The sequence below is a fragment of the Cherax quadricarinatus genome, chromosome 42, assembly GCF_038502225.1.
Source record: "Cherax quadricarinatus isolate ZL_2023a chromosome 42, ASM3850222v1, whole genome shotgun sequence".
Classification (NCBI taxonomy): domain Eukaryota; kingdom Metazoa; phylum Arthropoda; class Malacostraca; order Decapoda; family Parastacidae; genus Cherax; species Cherax quadricarinatus.
Window position 1 is genome coordinate 15153299 of NC_091333.1, and position 13399 is coordinate 15166697.

The window sequence follows — 13399 nt, forward strand, 5'->3', positions numbered from 1 at the left end:
CGCTTCTCTATGTGACCAGTTAATTAACGGTCTAATCAGACTGAAACGCCGTCATAACTTTCATATGTGCGGGTTGTTTGTATATATAGACTTAATCTTGGACAACGCACAGTATATTATGTAGACTTAACCTAGGATAACACATATACAGGGCTATGTAGACTTAACCTAGAACAACATATGTGTAACACGTATACATAGGACATTATATGACGACCGACTTGTTGAAAAATATATATATATATATATATATATATATATATATATATATATATATATATATATATATATATATATATATATATATATTAGTACATTCTAGTGACTTAACCTAGGGTAATACAATGAAGTCAGTCAATGCGTCTTGTTTCCACCAAAGCAGCAGCACTCTTGAGTCCTCTGAGACTGAGACCCTTTATCTTTGTTTCTTTAACATCTTCCTGTGTGGTTGTCTGTACTACACCCTCCCTTCTTGTGTGGCTGTTTGCACCACACCCTCCCCTCCTGTGCGGTTGTTTGTACTACACCCTCCCTTCTTGTGTGGTTGTCTGCACTACACCTTCCCTTCCTGTGTGGCTGTTTGTACTACACCCTCCCTTGTGTGGTCGTCTGCACTACACCCTCCCTTCCTGTGTGGTTGTTTGTACTACACCCTCCCTTCCTGTGGTTGTTTCTACTACATCTTCCCTTCCTGTGTGGTTGTTTGTACATCCTCCCTGTGTGGTTGTTTGTACTACATCCTCCCTGTGTGGTTGTTTGTACTACATCCTCCCTGTGTGGTTGTTTGTACTACATCCTCCCTGTGTGGTTGTTTGTACTACATCCTCCCTGTGTGGTTGTTTCTACTACACCTTCCCTTCCCGTGTGGTTGTTTGTACTACATCCTCCCTGTGTGGTTGTTTGTACTACATCCTCCCTGTGTGGTTGTTTCAACTACACCTTCCCTCCTGTGTGGTTGTTTGTACTACATCCTCTCTTCATGTGTGGTTGTTTCTACTACACCTTTCCTTCCTGTGTGGATGTTTATACTACATCCTCCCTTCTTGTGTGGTTGTTTGTACTACATCTTCCCTTTCTGTGTGGTTGTTTGTACTACATCCTCCCTTCCTGTGTGGCTGTTTGTACTACATCCTCCCTTTCTGTGTGGTTGTTTGTACTACATCCTCCCTTTCTGTGTGGTTGTTTGCACTACATCCTCCCTTTGTGTGGTTGTTTGTACTACATCCTCCCTTTCTGTGTGGTTGTTTGTACTACATCTTCCCTTTCTGTGTGGTTGTTTGTACTACATCCTCCCTTCCTGTGTGGTTGTTTGTACTACATCTTCCCTTTCTGTGTGGCTGTTTATGCTACACCTTCCTTTCCTATGTGGTTGTTTGCGCTACCCATTATTATTATTATTATTATTATTATTATTATTATATTATTATTATTACACTATTATATTCGTGGAACGCGTTCAACCCGTATTTGCAACATCCGAGAAATGGGTAGTAATCAGATTTAATCGCAGGACGGGGTAAGCTATCTCCAATTCTTTGACTCAAGACCCTTTGCCAATATCAAAACTTCCTCACTTACCCCATTAAGGCCGAGATGAAAACTGCATCCATTGCTCACCTTCTGCATGTCCAGTGTGTTAGTCTTCTCCTCGACGAGGGCGTGTAGGTTCCTGACGAAGGTCTGCAGGTTGGTCATCTCTTTCTCCAGTCCCTCCGCTGCCTCATACTGGGCCCTCAGCTCCCCCTCCAGCCACTCTCGCTCTCGCTGCTCCTTCTCCACGCTCTCCGTCAGCACCTGATTCTCCCTAGTTCACGAGAGGTAAATGACATAGGCTCATTTTCCTTCGAGTAGGTAAGTGAAATAGTGATTCTCTGGGCAAGCAAGCGGTTACGTATTGGTAATTTCTGAACTATCCACCTCAATGGTTTCGTGTTAAAAAGGATACAAAGCTACAGTAGCCTAGTGCTGGCAGTAATGAAGAACACAGCTGCGGAAGAAACTTGTATTGCAACGACATTTTGCTCTATAGAGCTTTATGAAGTGCTACACACAGAGAAACACCGTAATAAAAGCTAGTTGTCTTTTTTATTCAGGATACAAAGGCACAAGTGGTAGACGCAGTCGGATATATAGTTACTGAGCATCAACAGGACACGTATTGATAGTACACCTTGAAGCTAGTGTGATGAGGTTTACTTTGTAAGCATGAACAGGAACTTGAAAGACAAAAGGGCAGTGCCCACAATAATAAAAAGAAAAATACAGAACACACTAACTGTGGCAACGTCTTGCTCTTGAGTCGAAACATCTTTACATTAGGCAAAATGTTATCCCGGTAAAAGCTGGCTCTGCATGTCTTTTCTTCGTTGAAAATCAAGATTGCGAGACACAAAAAAACCGTGTTTTTATATAAAAAAAAATCCTTTTATCACAGACAATGGATACCGGATGTACCGATTGCTTATTCATAGCGATACTGAAAAGCTTTGCAAAATATTTTCCTGTTTGTGAAGGGTATTTTGACGTGTGTGTGTGTGTGTTTCTTTTGTAACTTGTTTGTACTTATCTTTCAAGGATAGAGTCCTTCACCCTGGAGACATGCCAAGGTAGTTCTACAAGTTATTATTAGTATAATAATGGGGGAGCGCTAAACCCGTATGATTATATAGTGCTGGGGGGATGGAGGGTATTCAGGCTCAATTCAGGGAACTGGAGCACAGATCCGATTCCCTAGATCAAGAGCCCCTTACCAGCGTCAAGAAACCTCCATGGAGGGGTAGTTCTACCAAAGTTATTCTAAACACTGCAATCTGTTTCCACAAGGATTATATACCCCAACTAATCCCTCAAGCTCTTTGGACCTCTCTGTGCGAGTCTTACAAGACCCCCATTATCTGAACCCTTCAAGACTAACCATCTTGTCTTAAGATCATGTAATAAAAAATAACCCATGTGTGGTGCACCTGACAGACTTAAGTGTTTATGTTCATGTGCGTGTAACCATTCCAAGTCCAATATAAGAACTAGAATTCACGTCTTGCATTAACTAGAATTCACGTCTTGCATTAACTCACTGCATGGAGTGGGATTAGAACCTGTGACAAGTCATTCCTAAAGCTTGCTGTCCATTCCCTCCACTGTATTATGCTGGTCAAACAGGATTCGTCCAACTAGGTATATTTCTATACACACTAGTAAGGTTAACATGGGGGTCCCACTGTGACCACAAATGCAGGTTTTTACAGACGAATCTCGCATTAGTTTTTATACTTTTGTCACTACAGTGACAAAAACATTAATTTACGATAAACCTGAGAAAAAATAATATAAAAAATGAATATGGATTAGATCAGAATAGATTACATTACATTCTGTCTCAGAAACAGCTAGTTTATTGTGTATCCCATATCCATCATTTAGACGGTAGCGCAAGAACAGATAAATGCGCAAAAGGCCTAGAGACTAGGCCCCAAAATGGTTAATGTCATTAATTGTGTAATAATGAATAAACTGAGGACTAAAAATGAAACGGTGAAAGTAATACATTTTTTCATCAGGACAACGCTTCGCTGTGTAGAGCTTTGTCAAGCCATGTTTCGCTGTTTAAAGTTTTATCAAGCCAAGGTTTATTGTTTAGAGCTTTCTCAAGCCACTTGGATCCAACATTATAACGTACCATAAAAGTATCTGGCATGTTCACTACTCACCAAAGCAAATATGTTAGGTAAAATTCATTGGAAAACGAGACAAATAGTTGGAGGTGATTAGTCACTCCGCTTAGCTTGGGTTAGTTAAGATCGTCAGGAAACAGGACAAGTGTTTCCTGACGCGGGTCTTAGTCATATTGATGACCCGCTGGTCATCCGACAGAGGCCTTCCGCTGGCTTACCGCTCCACCCCTTTAAAAATTAAGATTATAACTTCTAGTCACTTAACCTTGATGAATCTCTCGTAAACTACGGGACTGATGACCTTAAAGTTTAACGACTTCACGTCTTCCACCGTCGCAACGGATTCATCAAGGATGAGGGACTGATCACCTCAAACTACAAGTCTTCCACCGTCTGTAATGGACTGATAATGCTACTGGCTAGCGAAACGTCTCCACAGTAGAGATAGCCAAGTGTTGCACACGTGTCTATTTCATTAGCAGATTCATACCAACATTACCAGCTTGCTATTAACGTGTCCAGTTCACTATTCTATTACAGAAGTCATCACAAAGCAGGCAACATTGGTCATTCTCAATTATTCACGTTCCACAAACCATACTAGACAAACCAGGATAAAAACTATGTAGGTAGAATTCTTGCTAGGCATGTCGGAAGCATTGTGCATACAGTACTATGGGCTTTCAAATTATTATGCATTTTTGTATAATGATTTGAAATAAAATTATTATATCCACAATTAGTTCCAGGTTATTAGACAAAAGTCACAGTAAATTAAAAAGAAATGGAAATAACCTCACCATTTAGGCTATTTGCTATCTGTAGGTGTCATAGACAGTGTCATTGTTTCTCTCAAAGTGTGACCTACCTGGTGAGGGTATCAATGCGTCGCTCGAGGTCCTTGCGGGCCATGAGTGCCTGGGCCCTGGGCACTGATGTGGCCAGCTGCTGCGTCAAGGATCTGATCTCTTCCCTGGCGGCCGCAGTCTCTGCCTGCGACGTTCGCAGCTGCGCCTCCACCTCCTCCACCGTCACCCTGGACCCACACAGCAGCGAGGACAAAAAATGTAGCTTAAGAGAGTGGTAGAGGATCGCACAGCAACCAAAACGCATCTAGTTATTACATTCATGTCTGGAACGCTAAACCAGTACGTGTTATATAGCGCCAGGGGAATCCGAAGTAATCAGATTTGAGCCAGTGAAGGGGAGGACTGTTACTGTGGATTTTTTTTTTACATAATTTACTAAATGTAGAACATATAAATGAATATAATAATTGCGTATTAAAATGTGATGCTATTTGGACCCTTCAAGAAATTCTGAGTGAGGGGGAGGCGGAACAGCTGCTAAATGGAGCCGGGGGTAGACGCCATTTGCAATTTTTGAACACTGGTTGTCGTGGGAAATTATGTTAATCGCGCATTCTCGGAGGCCTAATGGGGTGTATCGGTCTCAATTTGTAATTTAGAAATTGCTGGCACGTTCCTGCTGAAGAATTGGGACAGGAAATTTACGGGACCTCAAGAACTGCATGTGGAGGACGGAAAAATAGAGGACTTCAATGAATCCTTCCCATTAACACCTTAGCTGAGTTGGCCTTCGTAAGTCCTAGCTGTTACGGTGTGTTCCATCAGTATTAAGTGTCTTCCAGCAATTAAATGGTATGTGGGAATACAGAGTACTTTATACTAATAGTTATTCCTGCGTATCCAGCAAGCTTAATCTCATAGAGTCCACTAAACTTCAATGTACCAGAGTAGCTGGTTTTTAATTTTATAATCATTAATGTCATGACTAGCTTTTTGTGAAAGTGGAGAGGAAGTAAGCATTCGAAGGAGGTGCAGTTCAGTGACCTACTGTGACTTAAGTCCCACTTACCTCACCCAAATTACTTGCTCGTAATAATTCAGGTAATGTTCTGTAAACCTCCTGCAGGTGATTTGCTCATGCTAATAATAATAATTTTCAGGGGTACAATTCCTTCTATCAAAAGCCCTTCACCGGCATCAATGAACCTCCTTTGTGGGCTACATTTGTACGGAAATACGAAGAATTATCCACTAAGAAACTATAGCTATACTTTTTACAAACCTAATATATTACAATAGTGTTGAAATATAACAAACATGAACAATAATCAAGGTTATGATGAACATAAGAATAAAAACAATAACTGGTGTATTAACATTTACATTATCAGGAAAGACACTCCTGCGACTTTGGAAAAACATCAATAATTACTTCTAATATGCAAGCTATGGAAGCAAGAGCTATCAATAGCCATCATCTTCGGGGAAGCAGAGTCAATATAGAACAAAACCTCGCTGCTCTTACAAAATAAAAGCATCTCATTGTCATTAGTACAAAAGCCTAAGGTAATATCAGGGTACATCATTATACGTTAAAATAATATACACTACCAGTGATTTTGCCGTAGAATACTTTTTAGTTCTACAGTGATAACAGCTATGGATGGACCTGCAACGAGGGATGACGACAGCCATAGTTAGAGATGCAACGAGGGAGAATGACTTACGTTTCTTCTCCTTCATCAGCATCCTGAGGGGTGGAGATGGAGACTGGTGCGTCCTCATGCTCCGTCTGCTCTTCCGAGCCAGCGTCCTGCTGGCGGATGAGCCATTATTATTATTAGAAACTCAATACCTTAGGAAGAATTATTTGTTGTTAAGGAATAATAGTTGTCATGTGGGAGACACTTAAAAACTTTTCATAGGCACAACTCAAAACTGGCCAAAGAAATATTTTTACATTAGTATTCCCGAAATATTAACAACCCAGATTAATAACAGAAAATCTTGCTTCTGATCACTAGTCTTGTGGAAAATTACATTTATCTGTATGTAACTCATTATGTACATAACAGTAAATGATAACAAAGATAATTATTATTTATCAGAGTTACATAGACAAGTAGGAATTTGGGACACCTAGGTCACAAAAATGTCCCCCTTCGATACCTACCACTGTCATATCCACAAGTTGCTCTAGACCGATTAATTACAAATGAAATATACATCACCAGGAATTCTGGTAAATATATAAATTTGTGGACTGTATGTTAAAATTAATAAATGATATATATATATATATATATATATATAATATATATATATATATATATATATATATATACATTTATATAACAGAGAATATCTTAAAATCACTCACCAATTTGACTGGAGATTAATGTGTCATGTACAGGACCCCCCCTTTTGCCTACATTTATGAAAAATTTACTGGCCAGAATTTAAACATAAATTAGACAGCTTATCTGAGGTTCCTGGAGTTGTCCTGTCCTGTCGCCTGATACTCAAATTATGCAGGAATGCACATCCAACAATTTCGGCTCCTATTTGAGAGGTGTCAGCCCAATTTTAATCTCTAGAGCACGAAAATTCTTCCGATTTCACTAACTTTCTGTTGACCAGTTCAAACAGCAATGGCGAGTCTCTTCTGCGCAGGTGCAGCTTCCCATTTTCGATAACATAATTTTTATTAAATACAGTATGGCCCATATATACATATAACTACTGTATTTCTGGAAAATATATACAGTATTTTCCACAAGTCTAAGGATTTAGTAAAACAAGAAGTTTAAAAGGCATCTATCTTTACCGAACAAAGACATTTTGTACAATTATATTTAAAGTTTGCATGAGAAATAGTCGGAATAGATTATTATTATCATGGGGAGCGTTAAACCCATAAGGATTATTCTGTACTTGGGGGAGGGGAATGGAAGGCATTCAGGGAACTGGAGCACAAATCAAGTTCCCTAGATCAAGAGCCCTTCAACAACATCCAGGAACCTCCCTTGAGGGGCCGCAGGTTAGAACATCACTGAAATAATGCCTGATTATATGCCAAATGTAAGTAATCAACTTACAAATTGTGGAAAATTACATTTATCTGTATGTAACTCATTATGTACATAACAGTAACTGATAACAAAGATAATTATTATTTATCAGTTACATAGACAAGTAGGAATTTGGGACACCTAGGTCGCAAAAATGTCCCCCTTCGATACCTACAACTGTCTTATCCACAAGTTGCTCTAGACCTATTGATTACAAATGAAATATGTATCACGAGGAATCCTGGTAAATATATAAGTTTGTGGACTGTATATTAAATTAATAAAGGATTATATATACACACATATACATAACAGAAGGAGAATATTTTCAACTCACTCACCAATTTGACTGGAGATCAAGGTGTATCATACTCAGAAAACCTCACTGTCTATACATGAAAATAACTCTGGCCAGAGTTAAAACATCACAGACTTATCTGAGGTTCCTGGAGCTGTCTTGTCCAGTCGCCTGATATCTCAAGTTATGCAGGAATACACGTCCAACAATTTCGCCTTCTATTTGAGAGGTGTCAGCCCAATTTTAACCTCTAGAGCATGAAAAATTCTTCCCATTCTCTAACGTTTTCTTGGTTCATTCAAAACACAAATGGCGAGTCCTTCTGCACAGGTGCAGCTTCCCATTTTCGATAACAATTTTTATTAAATACAATATAGGCCATCTATTTACCAATAAATTACTGTATTTCTGGAAAATATATACAGTATTTTCTACACAAATGTTAATTATAATCATATAAAGGATATATCATGTAAAACTCATAAATATCAATATGTGTAACTCGCTTGCACACAACCCCAAGTCCACACAGTGAATATAGTATATATGTGCAGATACCATCTAGTCTGCTACTAAATCCACAAAATATAGTGTAGACACCAACAAGGAGATCAGAGACAAGGTCCATGCAATCCTAGAAAGACTGAGTCTACAAAACTGGGGAAATACTGACTACACTTACTACTTACTATGCAGAAGCAAACCTTTTCCATACTAAGCAATGCAGAATTGTGCCCAGTAGACTAAACAATTAAATTCTAACACCATTCAAATGGGTCAAAGCCAATCCCAAGACATGCAGTGAACTCATTATAAGCACACAATCTATATACACTGGGCAGATGCATCAAAACTTAAGTCCCAAACTGCTTTACAGTGAGTGAACACGAAGCTGGACACATTACTCACACACGACCTAGTGTTGACTTGTTTCTCCGATTATGTTTAAGTATGACAAGGTGCAGAAACTAAGTTCACAAAAAAATGACATAATGTAAGATTTGTGTTCATGAAAATGTAGCAGTGTTTTATATATGCTCCAAACGAAATTGAGAGTAACGACCCTTCCTCTCAGAGGCTGTATTCGACAAAAAATGTCGTATTAACAAGAAATGCTCAGAAATTTTAAATTCTGCAAATGACATTGTGTAAGGTGCTTGAGTGTGTGTTAATGGAGACAAAGCAACCAGAGCTCATATCCTTTACCTAGTCAGCAGCAGCACCAAGTGCTGAACTCGGAGCACAGGTGGGGATGGAAGGTGCACTTTACTGTTTGCCAGATCTTAGCCACGCCCACCACTTGTTATGGAGGGAGCACCTCCACCCCAGCTCACTCAACATCAACTCTGTTACACAGTATTTTGAAAATAACAAATAATAAAGAGAAAATTATGAGTTTTACAATAGAGGCCTGGACATTATCTCAACTACAAGCTGTGACTGGTATTCCTTGATATAATAACAATTCTAACAGTAAACAAAAATACCAGCCAACAAAACTAAACTTTTTGTATCCAGTTCGGGAACCCAATTAGTTGTTTTAAGGAAACTTTGATGCACTGATCACCACTCTGATTTTGTTGAGTATCCATCACGTAAGGTTTTTGAAAATCTTATGATCATTATTTTGGCTTTTGAAGGTTGAAGAACCACATGATATATGTTACCTAACAGTCATAAGTATTGCATTACTAATATATGTTAGGTTAGGTGCAGTGCATGTACTGACACAGACTAATCTTTCTTAACCCAAATTTGTGCATATGCATAACAAAAATAACAGCAATTTTCATAGTGATACAGACATATTTCCATTACAGTTGTCAGGCTTTTTTTTTTTCTTGTATTGAGTATAGTTCTCCAGCACCAGTGTCAGCAGTATGATTCTCCCTCACCAGTGTCAACAGTATGGTTCTCCCTCACCAGTCTCAGCAGTATGGTTCTCCCTCATCAGTGTCAGCAGTATGGTTCTCCCTCAACAGTGTCAGCAGTATAATTCTCCCTCACCAGTGTCAGCTGTATGGTTCTTCACCAGTGTCAGCAGTATGGTTCTCCCGCATCAGTGTCAGCAGTATGGTTCTCCCTCGCCAGTGTCAGCAGTATGGTTCTCCCGCATCAGTGTCAGCAGTATGGTTCTCCCTCATCAGTGTCAGCAGTATGGTTCTCCCTCAACAGTGTCAGCAGTATGGTTCTCCCTCACCAGTGTCAGCAGTATGGTTTTCCCTCACCAGTGTCAGCAGTATGGTTCTCCCTCACCAGTGTCAGCAGTACGGTTCTCCCTCACCATTGTCAGCAGTATGGCTTTCCCTCGCCAGTGTCAGCAGTATGACCCGTAAGGGTCATACAGCCCTGCAACCATGACTGAAACAAAACACAAACAGCCCGCACATAGGAGAAAGAAACTTACGACGACGTTTCGATCCGACTTGAATCATTAACTAACCACACTGGTTAATGGTCCAAGTCGGACCGAAACGTCGTCCGTTGTAAGTTTCTCGTGTGTGCGGGTTATTTGTGTATAAACAACCTCCTTGGGATGTATTTTTTAAGAATATTGCGATTTTGTTAAGATTTTTGTTGGGGTGGGGGGGGGAGGGAACTTTTCGTATATTTTCTCTCTAAGCGACGCGCACTGATGTTGGCTGAAGGGCTCTTGATCCAAGGAATTTAAAGTACCCTTCTCTTCCTTGGAGAAAAACTTATTTATTTATGACTTTCTCAGATTTGGTCGTACAGATTTTGATTCAAACCAGTGAAGGTTAGTTGTAGTGTCACTGTATACTGTGTAGACCTGCGTCATTGTATATTGTGTAGACCTGCGTCATTGTATATTGTGTAGACCTGCGTCATTGTATATTGTGTAGACCTGCGTCATTGTATACTGTGTAGACCTGCGTTACTGTATACTGTGTAGACTTGCGTCATTGTATACTGTGTAGACCTGCGTCATTGTATACTATGTAGACCTGCGTCATTGTATACTGTGTAGACCTGCGTCATTGTATACTGTGTAGACCTTCGTCATTGTATACTGTGTAGACCTGCGTTACTGTATACTGCGTAGACCTCCGTTACTGTATACTGTGTAGACCTGCGTCATTGTATACTGTGTAGACCTGCGTCACTATATACTGTGTAGACCTGCCTCACTGTATACTGTGTAGACCTGCCTCACTGTATACTGTGTAGACCTGCATAATTGTATACTGTGTAAGCCTGCGTTACTGTATACTGTGTAGACCTGCGTTACTGTATACTGTGTAGACCTGCGTTACTGTATACTATGTAGACCTGCGTCACTGTATACTGTGTAGACCTGCATCACTGTGTACACATGTGCGTCACTATACTGTGTAGACCTGTGTCAATGTATACTGTGTAGACTTACATCACTGTATACTGTGTAGACCTGCGCCATTGTATCCTGTGTAGTCCTGCATCACTGTGTACACATGTGCGTCACTATACTGTGTAGACCTGTGTCAATGTATACTGTGTAGACTTACATCACTGTATACTGTGTAGACCTGCGCCATTGTATCCTGTGTAGTCCTGCATCACTGTGTACACATGTGCGCCACTGTATACTGTGTAGACCTGCGCCACTGTATACTGTATAGACCTGTGTCAATGAATACTGTGTAGACCTGGGTCATTGTATACTGTGTAAACCTGCATCACCGTGTAGTGTATAGACCTGTAACCCTCCAACCAATATTTGAAAACTATTATTATTGGAAGTGCTAAACCCGTAAGGATCATACAGCACTTGGGAAATGGGAAGTTTACCTGGAGTTTACCTGGAGAGAGTTCCGGGGGTCAACGCCCCCGCGGCCCGGTCTGTGACCAGGCCTCCTTAGGTCAGTGTCCCAGGATGCGACCCACACCAGTCGACTAACACCCAGGTACCCATTTTACTGATGGGGAACATAGACAACAGGTGGAAAGAAACACGTCCAATGTTTCTACTCTGGCTGGGAATCGAACCCAGGCCACAATCAGTTTCTTCAAGGAAGAAGTGGCTAAATCTAATTCTTTGGATCAAGATCCTTCACCAGCATCTAGGCACCTCCATGGAAGGGAGGGCCCGGTCAGAGAACGGAACCACGAGGGCAATGGCCCCCAGCACCCATCACCAGGTAAACAATGGTAGACCTTCAACCCTGTTGTGTCATTCAGTGGCTATACTAGGTTTGTTTGCTCTCATACTGGGACTCCTCCACCACCCTGCTTTTATTAAGGTTTTATTATGAGATTTACAGATACAAAACTACAGTACTTTATTCTTCGCCTGCGTACCCACATGTGTATCACTTTTCATTCATTTGAATAATTTTCCGTCAGTTCATAGACGAAGGAATAGCTGATATTATAAGTCTATAAAGTAATCTGTGGTTCTTAATTATAAAATGAACGTGGTTGTGGGTTCTTAGTCCTCAAGTAGTAACATCAATGTTTACAATGTGATTCTCATTTGTTATTATAACCCGACACGCTTGTAATACTTGTAATTTATAATAATGACCGTAGGGATGCAACGCCTGGATAACAAGGGGTACTCAGGCTTGATCCAACGAAGACGAGGGTAGTTTCAATTCCTTGGATCAAAAGCCTTTCACCAGCATCAAGGCACCACGCATCTTGAGGGTTTGTATCCTTGATCTTACCATTGCTGTGTCTGTCATCTTGTCCTGTCCCCTACTCTGGCGTCACACCACTTGTCCGCTGCTGCTGTATGTTGACACGCAGCATGTGTATGTTGTGTTACGTGTCCACGGTGACAGTGAAGGTGGTGGTGACGTAGCAACCGTATGCTTGTGGGCGCCTGGCGTCTGTAACCATGACGACCTGCAACCCACCATATTACGGCGCTTGCGTAACCATCATGCTCCTTTGTTTATATATTCTAATTAGTGTATATATATATATATATATATATATATATATATATATATATATATATATATATATATATATATATATATATATATTGTGTGTGTGTGCCGAATAGGTAAAACTGGTCAATTAGCAAGAACTCATTTAAAATTAAGTCCTTTCAAAAGTTTTCTCTTATATTTTTAAGGATATTTTTTTTCATTTATGCTAATGTAAAAATTAATTATTTAGTACCAAAAGAACTTTAGAAAACTTACCTAACCTTATAGCAAGCACAATTTAATTTAGCCTAATCCAACTAAATATATTTTTTGATAAGTTTACAGTAATTTAATAAACAATGAAATATATTTTTTCCTTAGGTTCAGAATGATTTGTGAGAAATTATTGCATACACAAATTTTTGCTTGCCTTATTCGGCGAGAAGAGCATTGCTATTTAAACCCAAATAGCAAGTTTTACTACTTGGCATGTGGCCTGGCTGGCAGAGTTCTTGCTTCACACGCGGAGGGCCCGAGTTCGATTCCCAGTGGGGTGGAAATATTTCGACACTATATATATATATATATATATATATATATATATATATATATATATATATATATATATATATATATATGTCGTGCCGAATATGTAAAACTGGTCAATTAGCAA

General features: G+C 39.8%; 1 protein-coding gene across 1 annotated transcript in view; it reads right to left on the reverse strand.

The window, feature by feature from the left end:
- LOC128695710 (cilia- and flagella-associated protein 58-like) overlaps nucleotides 1-12667 on the reverse strand; it is a 123880-nt gene extending 111213 nt beyond the window's left edge. Inside the window, exons 1-4 of the mRNA XM_070093313.1 lie at nucleotides 12517-12667; nucleotides 6208-6296; nucleotides 4540-4707; nucleotides 1618-1804 (exon numbers count right to left, since the gene is read on the reverse strand). Of these exons, the coding sequence (XP_069949414.1) occupies nucleotides 1618-1804; nucleotides 4540-4707; nucleotides 6208-6296; nucleotides 12517-12534 (462 nt within the window). The 5' untranslated portion in view covers nucleotides 12535-12667. The remainder of the gene's footprint in view (nucleotides 1-1617; nucleotides 1805-4539; nucleotides 4708-6207; nucleotides 6297-12516) is intronic.
- Between the last annotated feature and the right edge of the window lie 732 nt (nucleotides 12668-13399).